A 17,709-nucleotide genomic window follows, 5' to 3' on the forward strand; every position below is an offset into this window, starting at 1 on the left:
CGGCTGACCGTACTCAGGAGCCCTGATCTACACAGGGCTGACCGTACTCAGGAGCCCTGATCTACACGGCTGACCGTATTCAGGAGCCCTGATCTACACGGCTGACTGTACTCAAGAGCCCTGATCTACACAGCTCACCGTACTCAGGGAGCACTGATCTACAATGCTGACCGTACTCAGGAGCCCTGATCTACACAGCTGACCGTACTCAGGAGCCCTGATCTACAATGCTGACCGTACTCAGGAGCCCTGATCTAAACGGCTGACCGTACTCAGGAGCACTGATCTACAATGCTGACCGTACTCAGGAGCCCTGATCTAAACGGCTGACCGTACTCAGGAGCCCTGATCTACAATGCTGACCGTATTCAGGAGCCCTGATCTACAATGCTGACCGTACTCAGGAGCCCTGATCTACACGGCTGACTGTACTCAAGAGCCCTGATCTACACAGCTCACCGTACTCAGGAGCACTGATCTACAATGCTGACCGTACACATGAGCCCTGATCTACACAGCTGACCGTGACTCAGGAGCCCTGATCTACAATGCTGACCGTACACAGGAGCCCTGATCTACACAGCTGACCATACTCAGGAGCCCTGATCTAAACGGAGCCCTGACCGTATTCAGGAGCCCTGATCTACAATGCTGACCGTATTCAGGAGCCCTGATCTACACGGCTGACTGTACTCAGAAGACCGCCTTTTCAGAACAAAGGAGAGGTAACAGACCGCTAAGAGGAAGGACACTGACATCTTGTGGACAATCAGAGACTTCCACCTGGTAACCAAAGAGGTGCTGACATCAGAGTAGAAGGTGAACTCGGTCCACGAAGAGACACCCCATCAGAGACCTTCCACAAGTAATTACATCATTATATGCTGACCCATAAGAGCGGCAGTTTGGGACAAGGTGTTAGGGTTAAACTAGGCATGGTTTACAAATGTATCCAAGTCTGCTTTACTCTTGTGCACCCACTTTCGTGGGATTCGGGTTTGTGCAGATTCCCGGATTATGCGATGAGACTAACCCTAACCCTAACCCTAACCCTAACTCTAACCCTAACCCTAACCCTAACTCTAACCCTAACTCTAACCCTAACTCTAACCTAACCCTAACCATAACCCTAACCCTAACCATAACCCTAACCCTAACTCTAACCCTAACCATAACCCTAACCCTAACTCTAACCCTAACCATAACCCTAACCCTAACTCTAACCCTAACCCTAACTCTAACCCTAACTCTAACCCTAACCCTAACCATAACCCTAACCCTAACCATAACCCTAACCCTAACTCTAACCCTAACCCTAACTCTAACCCTAACTCTAACCCTAACCATAACTCTAACCCTAACCCTAACTCTAACCCTAACCCTAACCATAACCCTAACTCTAACCCTAACTCTAACCCTAACCCTAACCCTAACCATAACCCTAACCATAACTCTAACCCTAACCCTAACTCTAACCCTAACCCTAACTCTAACCCTAACCCTAACTCTAACCCTAACCATAACCCTAACCCTAACCCTAACCATAACTCTAACCCTAACCCTAACTCTAACCCTAACCCTAACCCTAACCTAACAGGTTCCATTGAGATCGACCTGGCCTCTACGTCTCTGCACCTAACCCTCACAAAGTGTCAGGACACAAGGGTAACAAGCCTAACAAGGGCAATAAAGTGTTCAACAAGATCTAAACGTTAACCCAAAACGATATTGAAGCTCAGATAAGAGATGCAGTGGAAGAAATTTGAGAAAGAGGATAAGGATCAGTCATCATGACTAGGCGTAAAATTGTTGGAGACCGAGTCTGCCGAAATTCACACCATTCGCTGTCAACATTTCCATTACCCCCCGCCCACACTCAAATCCCTGTCCAGGGTCTGCTCGTTCTAGACACAAGCCTACAGGTTTTGTCAAGAAGCCCTCCATTCCTCCAACCCACTCCACTTTGTTGGGGATATGACGAGAAAAAACAACTCGAACAGGTCATACCTTAAAGCAGTCTTAGAGGACTGTTTGACCTGTGATGCTCTGATAGATTTGGGTTCGACTATTTCCCTCATATCTCAAACTGTGCTAGATGACCTCAAAGGGGCAGAAAAAAACGTTGGTTTAAAACGGAACGTTGCGACACTTATCTTCGAGCTTTCACTCAAGCTACCTCGCCCCTAACCAAGCATCTCCTACTTAAACGCAACTACGAAAGCATGTCACTGATCCACCTTGTGTACGTGACTAGCATTGACACTGAACGAATGATGATTGGGATAGATTTAATTGACCATTTGGTACCACTAATGGATTGGAAAAACCAGCCAAGTCTGGTCACAAATAACTATGCCAACTCCGTAGACCTCACCGCATTCTTCCAAGGCTACCTGCCATACATTGTGCAACGGCGTGGGTTCGACGTCAGCATCTGACGCCGGTGAACTTGGTCATGAGTCCACCATCGGTGTCAAATGACAAGGTGAGTTCAACTCGGAACTTAACCGAACATGAGGTTTTCCTATGTGGCTTGGGAGGTTCACCAGCCGACACTTATCGACCTCCTCCTTTGGCGTGTGCCAAAACGGCACTATGGTTGAGGATGCCATTTTGGCAAGCTGGTCGGAAAAATCCGTAATCAGTTTGGAACTGTTCAACACAATTTAGAAAACGGCTAACTGCCATTCCCTTGTTCGAAAAAGTTCTCTGACTTGCACTGGGAACGACTCCCCAGACGACACTCACCGCTATAGAGGTATGTGCGCTATCAATCCGCATTGGAGCCAAGGAAGTATCTCACTACCTACTGGTTGTCGCAGACCTCCCACATACAGTCTATGTATGCAGACATTTTGGTAAGATTGGGTGTTAAACTCGATACCATACACCAAGTTCTTTGGTCTTTGGCGCAGCCAGACCAACAACGCCTTGTCTTTCGGCACAGTGCAAATGGCATCCGGGCAGACTATTCCTGAAGCTTGCAAGGTGAGAACTGAGTCCGCCATGGTGATTCTGGCAAGAACCACAAAGGTTTCTGTAAGACTGAACCTTGCTACTGGCTATCGGGTGGAAGACACCCCTGCGTTCTACCAACCCTATTCAACTATCTAACTATCAATGGTAACCTGTTGTTGGAACTAAACGCTCCACTTACCTCCATGTACAGAATCTGACTCAAGCGGATATTTACCTCGGCACACTCAGCTAGGAACATTGACTGATTATCCATTCCATGATTGTGAACTTGACTTTCACAGAAACCCTAATAATAAAACAGGATCTGAAGATGTTGACACAGAAAGTGTGTGCCAATGAATCTGAAGATGGAAAATAGATCTGCGTTACAATTGATGAGTCTGTGGTCTCAAAAGGGCTCTCTGACATCAGTGCCAAAATTTGACCACAAAGAAGGCAGACAGTAATATGCTTTTGTCTTAAGGATACACTTTTCAAAAAGGTACACAGACCATTATAATTGCAACACAGTGGATACAGATATCTCCTCCTTACTGGGCTGTTCATCCATCTTAACAAAGATTATCCAACCATAAAGCTGTGGGTTGTTTTTTGGTATCGACAGGTTGTGACCTGGGCAAAAAGACAGCGTAGAAGTCATTTCCAGAGGTCACCGATGCCTTCGTTTCTATGGCACCTGAATCATTTTGACACCTCGATCTGAATTTGTCAATTTTTCACATTGCTTTGAGAGACACCTGTGCTCTCTTTAACAAGACAACCAACCTAGATGATCTCAATGATCTGAGGAAGGATCTCTTCTCCAAGAGGTCATTGTCGGGGAGGACCTCCCCACCCCAACATAAGCTGCACTGCTGCAACATTCATACCCGAGCATGTCAACCAAACAAGCATTTGTTCAACAAGTCTAAAACCATCCAATCGGTACCTTCACCAGCGATTTTGGATGTTGCATGTTGTGTTTTATATTTATGTTTTCAATAAATTTATTAAAATACTACAAACAATAAAGCTACATGTGATCAAGTTACCAAAAACAACCTCTCTGGCACTTGTGTTAAGATGTCAGATATTCATTGAATGACACCTTTGTGTGCACTATGCAGATGGAGACTGTCAGGTCTGCATGTGAGTCGAGCTCTGTTTACCAAGGAGGTGTGTTCACTGCCAGTTTCTGGATCCTGTTCCCCACATTGTGTAAACATCTTCAGGTGGAATGCTGCCAATTGATATTCTATTGATATGTAGAACACATACTGTAAGGCTGGTGATAGTTTGACAATGTCTTCTTGTAAACAATCAAGTAGGAATACATTTACTGTAAATGCAAATTACACATGGTGGGGGGTTGTTTTAAACAATTGGGAGTTTGAAAGTAAAGCTGTTCCCAGTGATGAAACCAGATCAGATTATGAAATGATTCATGAGCAAATAATCATAAAGTCTGGGTCACCTCAAGCTACATTCTGTCTGTTTTCTGTTCTCAGGAAAGAGCATGGCCCCAGCCAATAAAACTCTAGCTACGAGTCAGTCTATACGCTGTTCTTCTAGCTCATATCGCCTCGTCTAACGACGATGTCCGTGTGCTTGAACGGTCCAATTTCCGACTGAGAGAGAAACTGCAACCCTTTCCTAAAACAATCCAATGGAGGCCAAACCCAAGTAAGTTGTTTGTTTCACCTTCTTCCAAAAAACGTACATCGTACAGTACATGTGGCAGTATGTGTCAATATGAGGCATATTTGTACAAGTGTTTGTGGCTTCCCAGACACAGATGACATGCTTAGACTTGACCTGGACAAAAGGAGGGAATGCTCAATGGAGAATCACTATTTAAATGTTCTTTCTTTTTTTAGCGCAGGCTTAATCTGGACGCGGAAAACCGGCCCTCTATAGACAATCCTATGTACATTTTGAAAATATTTACTGAATCTGATTATTTTGTCTACGTGTCAAGATCATTGTTTGACTTTCCAAAAAGAAACTCAATCAGTAGAGAAACTCAATAGAGAGACTCAACAGATAAACTCAACAGACTCAACAGAGATACTCAATAGAGAAACTCAATAGAGAGACTCAATAGAGAAACTCAATAGAGAAACTCAATAGAGAGACTCAATAGAGAAACTCAATAGAGAAACTCAATAGAGAAACTCAACAGATAAACTCAATAGAGAGACTCAATAGAGAAACTCAACAGAGAAACTCAATAGAGAAACTCAATAGAGAAACTCAATAGAGAAACTCAACAGAGAGACTCAATAGAGAAACTCAACTGAGAAACTCAATAGAGAGACTCAATAGAGAAACTCAATAGAGAAACTCAATAGAGAAACTCAACAGATAAACTCAATAGAGAGACTCAATAGAGAAACTCAACAGAGAAACTCAATAGAGAAACTCAAATAGAGAAACTCAACAGATAAACTCAATAGAGAAACTCAATAGAGAGACACAATAGAGAAACTTAACAGAGAAACTCAATAGAGACTCAATTGAGAAACTCAATAGAGAAACTCAACAGAGAAACTCAACAGAGAAACTCAAAAGAGAAACTCAATAGAGACACTCAATAGAGAAACTCAATAGAGAAACTCAACAGAGAAACTCAACAGAGAGACTAAATAGAGAAACTCAACAGAGAAACTCAACAGGGAAACTCAACAGAGAGACTCAACAGAGAAACTCAATAGAGAAACTCAACAGAGAAACTCAATAGAGAAACTCAATAGAGAAACTCAACAGAGAAACTCAATAGAGAAACTCAACAGAGAAACTCAACAGAAAGACTAAATAGAGAAACTCAACAGAGAAACTCAACAGAAAGACTCAATAGAGAAACTCAATAGAGAAACTCAACATAGAAACTCAATAGAGAAACTCAACAGAGAAACTCAACAGAGAAACTCAACAGAGAAACTCAATAGAGAAACTCAACATAGAAACTCAATAGAGAAACTCAACAGAGAAACTCAAAGAGAAACTCAACAGAGAAACTCAATAGAGAAACTCAATAGAGAAACTCAACAGAGAAATTCAATAGAGAAATTCAATAGAGAAACTCAATAGAGAAACTCAATAGAAAAACTCAGTAGAGAAACTCAACAGAGAGACTCAACAGAGAGACTCAACTGAGAGACTATAAAAGCTATAGGATTCAACACTGTCCCATTGGTTCAGTCATTTACTCTATGTGAACTGGGGAGAGAGGGGCTCAAGTAGGAAAATATCACTATGCAGGGTAATATCAATAAGCAGGATAATTATGCAGGAAGGAAATTCAAACCACTGAAAGTCAAACAAGGGAGGATACAAGAGTGACTGATTGGCTGAGTGGACAGGAGGAACTGGAAGGTGTATTGTGAGACAGAGAGCAGTCAAACACTTTTGTTCAGACAGTGTATCAGAGAGTACTATTTTAATAAAACGTAGTGTTATTGGAAGCATTAGGATAGGAATCTGGATAGTGTGTTAATATCTCAGTTATCAGCTGTCGGGGGAGTGTGTCAGGGACTCCTGGGCATATTGTCCTGTCAAAATGGATAAGGATCCATCAGGTCACAGTGGCAGTCCAGCCACACACAGGTAAGATCTTAAAAACAACAACTTTCAACCTCTGCAAATTGCTATGTTAGTTCGAACAGTGTTTCTCAAATCCCGTCATGGTGTACCCCCAGGGATGTACAGGTTTATTCCAGCCCAGAATGGGGTACCCCCAGGGATGTACAGGTTTATTCCAGCCCAGTATGGGGTACCCCCAGGGATGTACAGGTTTATTCCAGCCCAGCATGGGGTACCCCCAGGGATGTACAGGTTTATTCCAGCCCAGCATGGGGTACCCCCAGGGATGTACAGGTTTATTCCAGCCCAGTATGGGGTACCCCCAGGGATGTACATGTTTATTCCAGCCCAGTATGGGGTACCCCCAGGGATGTACAGGTTTATTCCAGCCCAGTATGGGGTACCCCCAGGGATGTACAGGTTTATTCCAGCCCAGCATGGGGTACCCCCAGGGATGTACAGGTTTATTCCAGCCCAGTATGGGGTACCCCCAGGGATGTACATGTTTATTCCAGCCCAGAATGGGGTACCCCCAGGGGTGTAAAGATTTATTCCAGCCCAGTATGGGGTACCCCCAGGGATGTACAGATTTATTCCAGCCCAGTATGGGGTACCCCCAGGGATGTACAGGTTTATTCCAGCCCAGTATGGGGTACCCCCAGGGATGTACATGTTTATTCCAGCCCAGAATGGGGTACCCCCAGGGGTGTAAAGATTTATTCCAGCTCAGCATGGGGTACCCCCAGGGATGTACAGGTTTATTCCAGCCCAGTATGGGGTACCCCCAGGGATGTACAGGTTTATTCCAGCCCAGCACTAGCACTTTTGATTTGACTACTCAAATCATCATCAAGCCCTTGATTAGTTGAACCAGGTGCACTATTTAAAAGATCAGGTCCTGATCTTTTGGATCCCTGCTTTTTAAATCTGGCAGCTGATTTCATAGCTGAATGTAACGACTGTTGGTGGAAGAAGGTGAGGACCAAGGTGCAGCGTGCTACGTGTTCGTCATTTATTAAATATAACTGAACACTAAATACAAAGTAACAAAAGAACAACTGAAACAACTCCACTAGGTGCAAAACACACTAAACAGAAAATAGCTACCCACAAACACAGGTGGGAACAGGCTACCTAAGTGTGGTTCTCAATTAGAGACAACGATAGATAGCTGCCTCTGATTGGGAACCATACCAGAACAAAAAAAAAGAAATAGAAAACATAGAATGCCCACCCAAGTCACACCCTGACCAAACCAAAATAGAGACATAAAAAAGGAACTAAGGTCAGGACTTGACACTGAACCACTTTACATCTCTGTTCAATCTAAACCTGGAATGTAATGAAATTCCAAAGATCTGGAAATCAGCATTTGTCCTACCACTTTTAAAAGGGGGAGATCCAACTCTTTTAAATAATTATAGGCCAATCTCAAAGCTGTCACCCCTGGTGAAAATACTTGAAACCCTTGTAAGTGAACAGCTAAAAGAGTTATTTATTAACTATTTGATCAATGTACCAATCAGGCTTCAGGAAGAAGCAAATATACCAATCAGAAGAAGCATAGCACAATTACCACAGCCATTAAGGTTTTAAACGATATCACTGAAGCCATTGACAAAAAAGAGCACTGTGTCTCAATTTTTCATGATCTCTCTAAGGCGTTTGATACAGTTGATCATGCTATACTAAGGCAGGGATTGTCGAGTGTAGGTCTTTCGGAGCATGAAGTTGCATGGTTTGCTAACTGTCTGATAGAAGTCAGTGCACTCAATTTGATGGGCTTATGTCTGTTAAATTGTCTGTCCTGAATGGTGTGCCCCAAGGCGCTGTACTTGGTCCTCTATGATTTAGACAAAAATGTCCAAAATGCACAACTTAATTTTTATGCTGATGATACTGTTATTTACTGTTGTGCCTCATCTTTTACAAAAGCTTTCCAGAACTTGCAAACTGCTTTTTATACTGTTCAACGTACCTTGTGTCAATTGAAGCTTATCCTCAATACTGACAAAACTAAACTAATGGTGTTTTCTAATGCAAGAAATAGACCTCTGAACCTTTCGACTATTACTACCTGTCAGGGCAAGGAGATTGAGGTTGTAACCTCATATAAATATCTTGGAATTTTAATTGATAACAGCCTATCTTTTAAATTGCATATTCAACAACTTACAAAATAATTTAAGCTGAAATTGGGATTTTATTTTAGGAATAAGGCCTGTTTTTCTTTTGAAACCAGAAGGAGGCTCGTATCAGCTACATTTATGCCTTTATTAGACTATGGGGATATTTTATATATGAATGCTACCGCTCAGTGTTTGAGATCAATTGACATCCTTTACCAAGGCACTTTGAGATTTATTTGAACCTGCAAAACCCTTACGCACCACTGCACTTTGTATACCAGGGTTGGCTGTCCTTCTCTAGTCACTCCTAGGCTCAGTCACTGGTATACTTTTATTTACAAGCCATTTGGGGTTTACTACCTTTTTATTTGTGCATTTTTATTGTTCAGAAATGTGGTGGGTACTCTCTTCGTTCGCTGGACTTTATCCTGCTAACTGTTCCAAATGTCCAAACTGAATTTGGTAAAAGGGCTTTTATGTACTCTGCGCCATCGTCTTGGAACACCTTATAAAATACTTTTAAACTGGAAGAACTTGTCCTGATTGGTGTTTTTAAATCACTGATGAATGATCTTGAGGCTGATTCCCTGACCTGTCAATGTTTTTAATTTGCTGTTTTATACTCTTGTGAATTCAATGGTTTTTACTAGATTACTTGTAATTTTTCATGTTGTCTGTCTGTAATCTTTTTGTAATGACTTGGTGCTGCCTATCTTGGCCAGGGCGCTCTTGAAAAAGACATTTTAATCTCAATGAGCCCTTCTTGGTTAAATAAAGGTTAAATAAATTATATTAATCAAATTTAGCTGAGTAAAAAAAGTTCAGAATCACAGGATTTGCAAACATATCAGGTCTTCCTGCTGCCTTCCATCCTGTGAATTAGCCTTGTCTTCATGTATTCAGGTAATATCCTCTGTGTATGTGTGTTAGTATGTATTATGTGTGATTAAGGTGTACTGCTGTTCATGAGTGAGAGTGGGAAGGGTTCTCAGGTCTAATGTTGTCTACAGGAAGGGGAAGGGTTCTCAGGTCTAATGTGGTCTACAGGAAGGGGAAGGGTTCTAATGTGTAATGTGGTCTACAGGAAGGGGAAGGGTTCTAATGTCTAATGTGGTCTACAGGAAGGGGAAGGGTTCTCAGGTCTAATGTGGTCTACAGGAAGGGGAAGGGTTCTCATGTCTAATGTTGTCTACAGGAAGGGGAAGGGTTCTCATGTCTAATGTTGTCTACAGGAAGGGGAAGGGTTCTCATGTCTAATGTTGTCTACAGGAAGGGAAGGGTTCTCAGGTCTAATGTGGTCTACAGGAAGGGGAAGGGTTCTCAGGTCTAATGTGGTCTACAGGAAGGGGAAGGGTTCTCAGGTCTAATGTGGTCTACAGGAAGGGGAAGGGTTCTCAGGTCTAATGTGGTCTACAGGAAGGGGAAGGGTTCTAATGTGTAATGTGGTCTACAGGAAGGGGAAGGGTTCTAATGTCTAATGTGGTCTACAGGAAGGGGAAGGGTTCTCAGGTCTAATGTGGTCTACAGGAAGGGGAAGGGTTCTCATGTCTAATGTTGTCTACAGGAAGGGGAAGGGTTCTCATGTCTAATGTTGTCTACAGGAAGGGGAAGGGGTCTCATGTCTAATGTTGTCTACAGGAAGTGGAAGGGTTCTCAGGTCTAATGTGGTCTACAGGAAGGGGAAGGGTTCTAATGTGTAATGTGGTCTACAGGAAGGGGAAGGGTTCTAATGTCTAATGTGGTCTACAGGAAGGGGAAGGGTTCTCAGGTCTAATGTGGTCTACAGGAAGGGGAAGGGTTCTCATGTCTAATGTTGTCTACAGGAAGGGGAAGGGTTCTCATGTCTAATGTTGTCTACAGGAAGGGGAAGGGTTCTCATGTCTAATGTTGTCTACAGGAAGGGGAAGGGTTCTCAGGTCTAATGTGGTCTACAGGAAGGGGAAGGGTTCTCAGGTCTAATGTGGTCTACAGGAAGGGGAAGGGTTCTCAGGTCTAATGTGGTCTACAGGAAGGGGAAGGGTTCTCAGGTCTAATGTGGTCTACAGGAAGGGGAAGGGTTCTAATGTGTAATGTGGTCTACAGGAAGGGGAAGGGTTCTAATGTCTAATGTGGTCTACAGGAAGGGGAAGGGTTCTCAGGTCTAATGTGGTCTACAGGAAGGGGAAGGGTTCTCATGTCTAATGTTGTCTACAGGAAGGGGAAGGGTTCTCATGTCTAATGTTGTCTACAGGAAGGGGAAGGGGTCTCATGTCTAATGTTGTCTACAGGAAGTGGAAGGGGTCTCATGTCTAATGTTGTCTACAGGAAGTGGAAGGGGTCTCATGTCTAATGTGGTCTACAGGAAGTGGAAGGGGTCTCATGTCTAATGTTGTCTACAGGAAGTGGAAGGGGTCTCATGTCTAATGTGGTCTACAGGAAGTGGAAGGGGTCTCATGTCTAATGTTGTCTACAGGAAGGGGAAGGGGATGTTCGGGCTGAAAGTGAAGAAGAGGAAGAAGACAGTCACCACGTCTGATCTCGTCTTGGCCAATAAAGCAGCTCTAGGTACGGCCTTGAAAACAAACACTCGGTTGTAAACAGTAAGAGCAGATTGTGATTGGAGATGTCTGCGTACCAAATGGCTCACTATTCCCTATGTAGTGCACGAGTTTCGACCAGGGCCCATAGGGTAGGTGACTAGTGTCGACCAGGGCCCATAGGGTAGTGCACAAGTTTTAACCAGGGCCCATTGGGGTAGTGCACTAGTTTTGACCAGTGCCCATAGGGTAGTGCACTAGCTATGACCAGTGCCCATAGGGTAGTGCACTAGTTTCGACCAGGGCCCATTGGTGTAGTGCACTAGTTTCGACCAGGGCCCATAGTGGTAGTGCACTAGTTTCGACACCAGGGCCCATAGGGTAGTGCACTAGTTTCGACCGGGGCCCATTGGGGTAGTGCACTAGTTTCGACCGGATAGGGTAGTGCACTAGTTTCGACTGGGGCCCATTGGGGTAGTGCACTAGTTTCGACCAGGGCCCATAGGGTAGTGCACTAGTTTCGACCAGGGCCCATTGGGGATGTACACTAGTTTCGACCGGGGCCCATAGGATAGTGCACTAGTTTTGACCGGGGCCCATTGGGGTAGTGCACTAGTTTCGACCAGGGCCCATTGGGGTAGTGCACTAGTTTCGACCAGGGCCCATAGGGGTAGTGCACTAATTTCGACACCAGGGCCCATAGGGTAGTGCACTAGTTTCGACCGGGGCCCATAGGATAGTGCACTAGTTTCGACCAGGGCCCATTAGGGTAGTGCACTAGTTTTGACCGGGGCCCATTGGGGTAGTGCACTAGTTTCGACTGGGGCCCATAGGGGTAGTGCCCTAGTTTTGACCGGGGCCCATTGGGGTAGTGCACTAGTTTCGACTGGGGCCCATAGGGGTAGTGCCCTAGTTTCGACCGGGGCCCATTGGGGTAGTGCACTAGTTTTGACCGGGGCCCATTGGGGTAGTGCACTAGTTTCGACCGGGGCCCATTGGGGTAGTGCACTAGTTTCGACCGGGGCCCATTGGGGTAGTGCACTAGTTTCGACCGGGGCCCATAGGGAAGTGCACTAGTTTCGACCAGGGCCCTTAGGGAAGTGCACTAGTTTCGACCGGGGCCCATTGGGGTAGTGCACTAGTTTTGACCGGGGCCCATAGGGGTAGTGCCCCAGTTTCGACCGGGGCCCATTGGGGTAGTGCACTAGTTTCGACCGGGGCCCATTGGGGTAGTGCACTAGTTTCGACCGGGGCCCATTGGGGTAGTGCACTAGTTTCGACCGGGGCCCATTGGGGTAGTGCACTAGTTTCGTCCGGGGCCCATTGGGGTAGTGCACTAGTTTCGACCGGGGCCCATTGGGGTAGTGTACTAGTTTCGTCCGGGGCCCATTGGGGTAGTGTACTAGTTTCGTCCGGGGCCCATAGGGAATAGGGCTCCGTTTGGGATGCACTCCTAAGTCATATCCACACAGTCAGCTCCAGCTGATCAGACAGTCATCTCTGCGTACCAAATGGCTCACTATTCCCTATGTAGTGCACTAGTTTCGACCACACAGTCAGCTCCAGCTGAACAAACAGTCGTGTGCTTCTGTCTTCATGGAGTATTTGCTGTAGGATTTACTGTATGTCCTGTAGGATTAAGGATACACATGTGATCATGTACCCTCCTGATATTTAAAACATCATGGCTCACTTACTTTTAAACATGCAGTGCTAGTTTACCAGATACAGATCGAGCTCAGTCTAGTTATTTTAGACTGAATACGTCACGACGTGTTGACTTCCGTAGCTGAACTTCTAGCTGGTATGGCCAGAGGATGATGGACCTCCCCCCTCTAATTCTGCTTCCTCTCTATGTTTCATCCTACTAGGGAATGTTTCCTTGCCAACGTCCTTTAGTCTTGATCAAAAAATGATTGATTGATTTGTGTCGTGCCCTGACAGATGGTACAGAGCCAGAGGGTAATGCTGAGGTCACTGGTCTGTTAGAAGGACAGTACCCCGACGATGGTCAGCCTGGCCCTTCGGGAACCCTACCTGTCAGACAGCTACCCCAGACCAAGAGGTACATCACAACAGATGTTTTTAATGTATTGTATTATGCTGTATTGTGTTGTGTTGTATTGTGTGTGTTGTATGTGTGTTCTATTGTATTATTGTATTGTGTGTTGTTTTATGTTCTATTGTGTTGTGTTGTATTGTGTTGTATTGTGTGTTGTGTTGTATTGTGTTCTATTGTATTGTATTGTGTGTTATATTGTGTTGTGCTATATTGTGTTGTATTGTGTTGAGTTATATTGTATTGTGTGTTGTATTGTGTTGAGTTATATTGTGTTGTGTTATATTGTGCTGTGTTGTATTGTATTGTGTGTTGTATTGTGTTGTATTGTGTTGTGTTATATTGTGTTGTGCTATATTGTGTTGTGTTGTATTGTGTTGAGTTATATTGTATTGTGTGTTGTATTGTGTTGAGTTATATTGTATTGTGTGTTGTATTGTGTTGTATTGTGTTGTGTTATATTGTGTTGTTTTATATTGTGCTGTGGTATATTGTATTGTATTGTGTTATATTATGTTGTGTTGTGTTGTTGTGTTATATTGTATTGTATTGTGTTGTGTTGTATTGTGTTGTGTTATATTGTGTTGTGTTATATTGTGTTGTGTTGTTGTGTTATATTGTATTGTGTTGTGTTGTATTGTGTTGTTGTGTTATATTGTATTGTGTTGTGTTGTATTGTGTTTACACAGTGACTACTTCCTGCTGACCTCTTGCGAGGTCCCCCTTGAGTCTATTACTGGTTAAATAAATGTTAAATACATACTTTTAAAAAACATAAACATTTTAGAAAAAAACTGGCGCACTGTCATTTTCCAGCCCTTACGCCAGAGTTGGTTATTTGCCTGTCCAGCTCACTTGCACTGAGGCGAGAAATATTTAAGTTGTGTCCTTAAAAATATACGCCAAAACGGACCAAAAGCTGCTCTTAGCGGTAACGCAGTTGGTTATGGCATTGCTTTTGCTAGCGGAAGCAGGTGCCTTATCGGGTACATTACAATGTTTTATTTAATATCACGAGCAGACACAAACAGTCAACAGACTTTACCCTTTTTATTCATATTGGACATTATTTTTGTCCAGATTCTGTGAAACGTTTCGGACTCATTATGGTCGATGCCCATTTTGCATGAAAGGTGTCAGTGATGGTAGGAAACCTGTTTAGGAAAATCAAGTTATTTAAAAATGACAGCTTATTGTTTTTAGTTGTAAAAAAAAAATGCTTCCTACACTTTCCTCTGTCATACCCGTCAAATCGCGGCAATTCCTGACACTGTCCGTGTTTCTGAATCCGTTTAACGGCTATTAGCCGGTGTGCTTGTTTACCTTCCACCTGGCAAAGTCACTACTGGCCATATTAACAGCGATGGTTCTCGAAATGTGAATGCAATGACCATAGCAGGGATCATCATCTACATTCAGACAATTGTTTCTCGAGCGGATGGTCAGGGGACCGGAACATAATTACAAATTGGCCGCAAAAAGCCCAAACCGATTTGACGTAATCATTTCATACCTGGCTTACGTTTGTGTTTCATCACTATTATACGTGGGAATAGCATTTAAGTCATTTACGCTCTTATAGCGACTTACAAATTGGGGATCCAGTGGAACAGTTTGGGACAGATTTGCTAAATTAAAATAACTTGGATTTGCTGGTGCTTTTACAGTCTTTTATGTAAAAAAAAATCATAATAATATACAGTGGGGAGAACAAGTATTTGATACACTGCCGATTTAGCAGGTTTTCCTACTTACAAAGCATGTAGAGGTCTGTCATTTTTATCATAGGTACACTTCAACTGTGAGAGACGGAATCTAAAACAAAAATGCATAAAATCACATTGTATGATTTTTAAGTAAATAATTTGCATTTTATTGCATGACATAAGTATTTGATCACCTACCAACCAGTAAGAATTCCGGCTCTCACAGACCTGTTAGTTTTTCTTTAAGAAGCCCTCCTGTTCTCCACTCATTACCTGTATTAACTGCACCTGTTTGAACTCGTGGGGGGGGGGGAGTACTTTTTATGTCTATTGACATAACTGCAGGACTAAAATATCAGCATGTTACCCTTCTAATTTTGTCTCTCTTTACGTTGATTCTTCGCGGGAGATATTTTCAAACATTTTGTGAAGCCTTTTAACCAATCAGGTTAACGGAAATGACTAATCTTTCAGCGCGAAGTACTGACCTCTACAGAGGATATCGCGATGTCTGGACGAGCTACCGATATGCCCCAGGAAAACACGCTTCTGAAGGCTAATTGATTCAACATGGAGAGTTTTGTAGTTGACGGAGTTTGGTAAAATGATACAAATCAATCATTTGTATACAGTATTGCCGATTTATTTATTATTTATTTTTATTTATTTCTGATGCATGTGTACATGTTGTGAAAGTATCGAAGATATATTTGCAAAATATCCCAAAATCTGAAAATTGACTGATCAAAATGTTTGCCTGTGGTGCCAGGTAATAATGTCAAGTTAATAACTCCACACATAAACTAAGACCAAAGATTCTGGACAGTAACTTTCCATGTTGACTGATTTCATATTGTATCTGTCCTGTGTTGAGGGTTAATAACTCCACACAGGTCTAAACTAAGTATTCCTGTGTTGAGGGAATAAAGATTCTGGACAGTGAGGGAATAAAAATCTGGCCCAGACTTTCCAGGTAGGTTGATAGCCCTGATTTTCATATTGTATCTGGTACTCCTGTGTTGAGGGAATAGCCCTGATTGGTTCATATTGTATCTGGTACTCCTGTGTTGAGGGAATAGCCCTGATTGGTTCATATTGTATCTGGTACTCCTGTGTTGAGGGAATAGCCCTGATTGGTTCATATTGTATCTGGTACTCCTGTGTTGAGGAAATAGACACTGGATGTTTGGGACACATTGCCATGGAACTTCCAAAACTTCTGTCCTCATATGACAAAATCTGTACATGTCCTCTCCTATCATGTGTAATTTGTAGTGTATCCACAAGGTATATGCTGATAGTATATTATGTGTAGATTCCTCTGTCTATTTTCTGTCTGTCCATTGCTGGCAAAACCATTTAACTTGGCGAATAAAGGTGACTTTGATTATCTTCCCTCCAGATTGCCATCAACATCACCGAGGCCAAACAGCTGGTGGGGGAGAATATTGACCCTAGCGTAATCATGGAGATAGGAGACGAGAAGAAACAGACCACCGTCAAAGAGGGCACCAATGCCCCTTTCATCAATGAGGTGAACCTTCTCCTCTGAGCCTGGTTTCTTCCTAGGATCCTGTCCTCTAGGGAGTCTATCCCCTGTGAGCCTGGTTCCTCTCTAGGTTTCTTCCTAGGATCTTGCCCTCTAGGGAGTTGTTCCGAGCCACTGTGCTAATGCATCTGTATTGCTTGCTGTTTGGGGTTGTACGATGGGTATCTATCTGTAAAACATTACACTGTAACAAGTATTGTAGTTAACTGTAATAACTCATAGTAACACTGTAATAGCAACATGTAACTGGTGGTAATTGCGGTCTGTAATCACAGAGGTGTAATAACAAATGCTTGTTTCCATGCTTGTTACTAATGGATAAGTTTCCACTAAATTCACCAATTTAGTGTTTAGTTTCTTCTCAGCTGATTCAGTAATAACGGTCACAAGGTTGTAATCTCTGGTGGACAGATGCACTGGGTGTCTGAGATTACAACGGTTGGAGGCTCAAAAGGCTCTAATTACCTACCGGCAGTTGAATGCACTCTTCAAAATCTGCATGTGCATGTTTTTGCTCGCACTTGCTAGCTACCAGTTGTTGCTTTATCCATTTAGCAATAATACTGCTTGTTTTAATACTAATAAGTTATCTATGTTTAACTAGATTGAAACGCTACTCATAGTGTGTTGACACAAGTAACTTTAACGTGTTGAGTGTGCGTTAACTCTTGTTTGATAAAGCACGACCGTGAAAACAAGGTTCAGGGAAGATGATTATCATCAAGTCCAGCTAACGTTAGCTAGCGTGCAGCGACCGTAGCATATTCTGTCAGCTTTAGCTAGCTAGCAAAGGTTTCGAAAAATAGGATGCTATCGGAAACTTTAACATTTGTAACAAGCATGGTAGTAAACATTTGTTATTACACTCCTGTAATTACAGACTGAAATTACCAACAATTACATGTTGCTATTACAATGTAACTATGAAGTATTACAATGCCTGTTACACTGTAATTACTTATGGAATTACACTGTAACAAGGACCCTTAAAAATGAAGTGTTACCAGATGGTTGGTATTGGAATGAGACTAATAATCATTGTCTTTCCTTGTTACTCAAAAGATCTGTAACAATCCATCGTATCTCTGTTTTTTGAAACAGTACTTCGTGTTTGATTATTACGGCCATCAAGAGAGCTTTTTTGACAAAGTCATCAAACTATCAGTAAGCAAATGCATCGCTCATCCATAAAGACATTCGACCATATTAT

General features: G+C 43.0%; 1 protein-coding gene across 1 annotated transcript in view; it reads left to right on the plus strand.

Annotated features, from left to right (window-relative positions):
- Positions 1-6,287: 6,287 nt before the first annotated feature.
- fer1l6 (fer-1 like family member 6) overlaps positions 6,288-17,709 on the plus strand; it is a 68,125-nt gene continuing 56,703 nt past the window's right edge. Inside the window, 7 exon segments of the mRNA XM_064976978.1 lie at positions 6,288-6,564; positions 11,122-11,213; positions 13,130-13,266; positions 14,115-14,124; positions 15,895-15,923; positions 16,353-16,484; positions 17,601-17,663. Of these exon segments, the coding sequence (XP_064833050.1) occupies positions 6,518-6,564; positions 11,122-11,213; positions 13,130-13,266; positions 14,115-14,124; positions 15,895-15,923; positions 16,353-16,484; positions 17,601-17,663 (510 nt within the window). The 5' untranslated portion in view covers positions 6,288-6,517.

Source organism: Oncorhynchus masou, chromosome 10, assembly GCF_036934945.1.
Source record: "Oncorhynchus masou masou isolate Uvic2021 chromosome 10, UVic_Omas_1.1, whole genome shotgun sequence".
Taxonomy (NCBI): Eukaryota; Metazoa; Chordata; class Actinopteri; order Salmoniformes; family Salmonidae; genus Oncorhynchus; species Oncorhynchus masou.